Here is a 6,000-nt window from a genome sequence, read left to right as displayed (position 1 = left end):
TTGGTACTGGTACGTTAATCTTATTCTCACATATATCTCTGATACTTAACAAAAGTGTCTATAAATTTATCTTCATGGCTATGTACAGGAATACGGTAATCTTATTAGGCGCAGACTGAACCTTGACTATAGACTGGTAGAGACAAATGTAGAACTCGTACAGACTGTTGCAGATAAATGCTGACTGGTACAGACTGGTGCAGACAAATGCAGACTGACAAATCGGAGATCTGTACATTCGTTGTAATACCTCGCGCGTTCATGTATCACTGCGCGAGTGTGATCCCCGAGGAGAAAAGGTTCTACGTTAGCAGCAATCTCATTGTCTGCGTTACATATTAATACGCAGATCGGCGGAAGCAGAATTTGGTCTGTCTCTATGGCAGCGCCATTTCGTAGTGTGGGGACGGACGAGCGCTGCGCATGCGCTGTTATGGTTAGCGGGGCGCGCTCTAGTGGAAGTTGTGTACACGCTGACTACGCGGAACTATATACACAACATGTAGCAATTTTAATAGCCAGTAGTGTACATTTACACGCGCTGGTGCCTATAACTTTGACGATCTGTGGCGTCTCTGGGAGACGTTTTCTGACATGTTTCCTGTGTAAGGTTTTATCTACTGTGTCCCCTCCCACAGCCTCTAGAAGTGTGCAACATGAACTGTGAAATACCCTATATTTTGTAGTATTTATGCAGAGATGGAGAAGGTCGCGCAGGAGAGACTGACGTGGAGAGCTGTACCGAACCAGTCTTCCGAGGGAAGACGGCGACGACAAATGAAAGTGCTATGATTGTACTTTGTCCTCATTATTTGTACTCCACTTTTTTTGTTAGACATCCGATGTTTTTGACAACGCAAAAAAATCATTTCTAAAATTTTCATCATTATAGTCACCATTATAATCCGCAGCTCGTGGTAGCGTTCTCGCTTCCTGAGAACGGGGTCCCGGGTTCGATTTCCGGCGGGGTCTGGAATTTTTACTGCTTCGAGATGACTGGGTGTTGTGTCGTCTCCATCATCATCATTCATCCCCATTACGGTCGGAGGAAGGCAATGGCAAACCACCTCCACTAGGAACTTGCCTAGTAAGGTGGTGCGGGTCTCCCGCGTCGCTCCCCTACGCTCTGTAAAGGAGTATGGGACTTATCATCATCATAATGACTGTAACCATTCCTTTGTCACTTGTGTGTGTGGGAGCATAATTTGTATTTGTTCATTTGGTGCTGGTGGTACTACGTGCAAAGTGAGAGCGTCTCGCCGGTTGCGTGTTGCAGTCGCGGGCACGCTGGTGGGGCCGTCGTTCGTGCGGGAGCCGCCGTCGCGCGTCGACTTCGCGAACGAGACGGGCGCGCTGGTGGAGTGCGTGGCGGCCGGGTCCCCCGCGCCGTCCGTGGGCTGGCTGACGGCCGACGGGCGCCCCGCGCTGCCTCTGGCCGGCGTGCGCCTGCTGCTCACCAACGGCTCGCTGCTCTTCCCGCCGTTCGGCGCCGGCTCCTACCGCCACGACGTGCATGCCGCCACCTACCGCTGCATCGCCGCCAACCCGGCCGGCAAGGTCGTCAGCCGCGACGTGCGCGTGCAGGCTGGTGAGTTGCGACCTCCTCCCAAAATTTTCAATTTTTTACACAGAACAGCCGAAACATTATGACCACTTCCCACCGCGGCGTCGGAGTGCCGTCTGGTGGCTTTGTGGGCACGTGACGCAGTAAAAAGAGTATGTAAGCGGAGCGGACACTGAGGGTGGATCACCCTAGCGAAGATATGTGCTGCAAATGGGGGAATCCGTTGAGATAAGCGACTTCGACAAAGGGCAAATTATTATGACGCAGAGTCTGTGAACGAGTATCTCGAAAGCGGTGAAGGTGGTCGAATGTTCACGTGCTACTGTCGTGAGCATCTACGAACAGTGAAACTACTACTAGGTGCTAAATGGTTGGACGTCCACGACTCTTCACAGAACGTGGGGTTTGGAGGCTTGTCTACACTGTTAAGGGGGTTAGGACGTCAAACACGCCGACTTCGAGAAGGAGAGGCACCAAAGGACAATTTAATTTGCACTGTCTATACTTTTACAAATATATTCATGAAACTTACATAGTTCTGCATAGTCAGCACGTACACAACTTTCCCACTAGAGCGCGCCCCGCTAAGCACAACAATGCAGGCGCAGCGTTCGTCCGTCTCCGCACTACGAGATGCCGCTCCCTTAGAGACGGACCAAATTCTGCTTCCGCCGATCCGCGTATTAATATGTAACGCAGCCAATGAGATTGCTGCTAATGTAGAACCTTTTCTCCTCGCAGATCACACTCGCGCAGTGATACCTGAACGCGTGAGGTATTGTAACGAGTGTACAGACCTCTGATTAGTCAGTCTGCATTTGTCTGCACCAGTCTGTACCAGTCTGCATTAGTCTGTACCAGTCTATAGTCAAGTTTCAGTCTGCACCTAATAATATTACCATATTCCTGTACATACCCATGAAGATAAATGTATAGACACTTTGTCAAGTATCAGAGATATGTGAGAACAAGATTAACGTACCAAGACCAATGGAACTTCAGATTGTCAGTTGTAAACACCATCCAGAATCAAGTTACATAATATCTATGCTTTTTATTACTTTAATAAATGAGTATGAAAATTAATCAACTTCAGTTTAAAGTTGGTCACCGTCAATCTGCTACTCTAAGCGTGCAAGTGGCACTTCTCTCGTCTGAGCTAACTGCAGAAGATAAACACGCCACGATAAGACCAAGAGATATATTGCTGACACTCGCCTACTTCGTTAGAGCGACCAGTCAAATAATCTCATGGTGTGTATACCGAAGGTCTTACAGTACGCACACCACACTTTGTCAGCATGACCAGGAAGGATTGAGGATTCACACTCTTAGCAGTGGAAGTTCGAAAACACGAAAAAATAATATTTTTTAAATGTGAAATTTCATGATTTTTTTCTCTTACTGTTGGCTGCATTTGTTGCTGTAGGTACACTTTTCTTCATAAGTAAGAGAGATTCTTCGATGAATTTTGCACAGCTTACAAACCATACTTTCAGGTATATGAAACTCTAGAATTTATTTAATCTATGGAAAAATGAATGGGCTGTTGCGTTTTAAACTTCGTGTTTAGAGAAAACTCGAATTTTATAGTTAATTATCTCAGTTTTTACCACAGTTTTTAACAGATTTGGGAACTTCTAGAGTTTCATACACCTGTAAGTATGGTTTGTATGCTGTGCAAAATTCATCGAAGAATTTCTCTTACTTATGAAGAAAAGTGTACCTACAGCAACAAATGCAGCCAATATCAAGAGAAAAAATGATAAAATTTCGCATGTAAAAAAAAAATTTGCTTTGTTATGTTTTTGAACTTCCTCTGCTATGAGTCTGAATCCTGAATCCTTCCTGGTCATGCTACCAAAGTTTTATGAATTTATTTGTAAAACTATAGACAGTGTAAATTAAAATGTCCTGTGGTGCCTCTCCTGCTCAAAGTCGGCCCGTTTCACGTCCTACCCCCCTTAAGTAGGATAGATGGTGGCATCTCTGCGTAAGAGCACAATTCTGGTGCACGCAAGAATGTTTCGGGACATACCGTTCGTCGTACACTGTTGAACGTGCAGTTTTGCAGCAGACCACACCTACTTGTTCATATGGTGACCCAACGACTTCGTCAATTACGATTGCATTGGGCACGGGGCCATCGGTATTCGACAGTAGATCAATGGAAACGATCGGCTCTTCGGGTTAATCACATTTTTGCTACACTAGGTCGCTGGTCGTCTCCACAAACGCCGTCATCTAGCTCGAAACGTGTAGCGTGCCACGGACGCAAGCTGGTGGGAGCATTATTATGCTGTGGGAGACTTTCTCCTTCGCTTGCACGGGACATGTGGTAGTAATCGAAGATACGCTGACGTCTCTGAACCAGCTGCATCCCTTTATACTTGATGTCTTCCCTGATGGCGATGTTATCCTTCAGTAGTACAAATGTCCATGTCTCGGAACCACAACCGTCCTACAGTGGTTCAAATAATTCAAATGGCTCTGAGCATTATGGGACATAACATCTGAGGTCATCAGTCCCCTAGAACTTAGAACTACTTAAACCTAACTAACCTCAGGACATCACACACATCCATGCCCGAGGCAGGATTCGAACCTGCGACCATAGCGATCGTGCGGTTCCAGATTGAAGCGCCTAGATTCGCTCGGCCACACCAGCCAGCCCTACAGTGGTTTGAGGAGCATTTATAATGAACTCACGTCGATGTCTCGGCGACTGAATTTGCCTCACATAAGTCCTATGGACCCATCTCGATCGCAATCGGCTGCCATCATCGCATACGGAGATCAGCCTCACGTTATTCACGCGAATTACATGATCTGTGAGTAGACATCTAATGACACATAAACTATGTGATCATTAGTATCCGGATTCCAGAAAAAAACATAAGTTTTTCATATTAGATGCATTGTGTTGCCACCTACTGCCAGGTACTCCATATCACCGACTTCAGTAGTCATTAGACATCGTGAGAGAGCAGAATATGGTGCTCCGCGGAACTCAAAAAATGGTTCAAATGGCTCTGGGCACTATGGGACTTAACTTCTAAGGTCATAAGTCCCCTAGAACTTAGAGCTACTTCAACCTAACTAACCTAAGGACATCACACACATCTATGACCGAGGCAGGATTCGAACTTGCGACTGTAGCAATCGCGAAGTTCCAGACTGAAGCGCCTAGAACCGTACGGCCACTGCGGCCGGCCGCGGAACTCACGGACTTCGATAGTGGTTAGGTGATTGGGTGTCTATTGTGTCATTCGTCTGTACGTGAGATTTTCACACTCCTAAACATCTCTAGCTCCACTGTTTCCGATGTGATAGTGAAGTGGAAACCTGAAGGGACACGTACAGCACAATAGCGTACAGGCCGACCTCGCATGCTGACTGACAGACACCGCCGACAATTGAAGACGGTCGTAATGTGTAATAGGCAGACATCTATACAGACCATCACACAAGAATTCAGCTGCATCAGGATCCACTTCAAATACTATGACAGAGGTGAGAAAACTTGAATTTCATGGTCGAGTGGCTGCTTATATGCTACACATCACGGCAGTACATGCCAAACGACGCCTCGTATGGTGTAAGGAGTGTAAACATTGGACGATTGAACTGTGGAAAAACGTTTTGTGGAATGATAAATCACGGTACACAATGTGGCGATCCGATGGCATGGTGTGGGTATGGCGAACGCCCGGTGAACGTCATCTGCCAGCGTGTTTAGTGCCAACAGTAAAATTCGGAGGCGGTGGTGTTATGGTATGGTCGTGTTTTCTGTGGAGGGGGCTTGCACCCCTTGTTGTTTTGCGTGACACTATCACAGCACAGGCCTACATTGATATTGTAAGCACCTTATTGTTTCCCACCGTTGAAGAGCAATTCAGGGATGGCGATTTCATCTTTCAACACGATCGAGCACCTGTTCATAACGCAAAGCCCGTGGCTGCCATTCCCTGAGAACCCTTTCAGCACCTGATTGAATGTATGCATGCGAGAGTGGAAGCTGTCATCAAGGCTAAGGGTGGACGAACACCATACTGAATTACAGCATTACCGATGGAGGGTGCTAAGAACTTGTAAGTCTTTTTAACCAGATGTCCGGACACTTTTGATCACATAGTGTACTTCCACAAATCTACCAGCAAAATCGGTTCCCTGATACGCAGAATAAGTGATGTGTTTCGTTCCAAAGACGGACAAACAAGCTGTTAAGCAGGTGGTCATAATGTTTTGACTCATAGAATGGCAGTTGTTGTGTACAATTTCGTGCACAATGGTAAGGAGGGGTGGGCTACAGAATGGTGCGGTAGTTGTTGTTGTGGGATAGTTGGACAGGTGGAGAAATGACTAGCGAAGAAGTTAACACAGTGTGCAGAAGATTTACTTAACTCGTGCTTCTCCAAGCATACAAAAACTCGTTA

General features: G+C 46.5%; 1 protein-coding gene across 1 annotated transcript in view; it reads left to right on the top strand.

The window, feature by feature from the left end:
- The first annotated feature begins 656 nt into the window (after positions 1-656).
- The window catches only part of LOC126471276 (Down syndrome cell adhesion molecule-like protein Dscam2), a 305,238-nt gene continuing 299,894 nt past the window's right edge, over positions 657-6,000 (top strand). The window contains exons 1-2 of the mRNA XM_050099394.1: positions 657-663; positions 1,277-1,588. Coding sequence (XP_049955351.1) covers positions 657-663; positions 1,277-1,588 — 319 coding nt within the window. The remainder of the gene's footprint in view (positions 664-1,276; positions 1,589-6,000) is intronic.

This window comes from Schistocerca serialis, chromosome 3 (assembly GCF_023864345.2).
Source record: "Schistocerca serialis cubense isolate TAMUIC-IGC-003099 chromosome 3, iqSchSeri2.2, whole genome shotgun sequence".
In the NCBI taxonomy this organism is placed as follows: domain Eukaryota; kingdom Metazoa; phylum Arthropoda; class Insecta; order Orthoptera; family Acrididae; genus Schistocerca; species Schistocerca serialis.
This window is presented reverse-complemented; position numbering and strand designations above follow the sequence as displayed.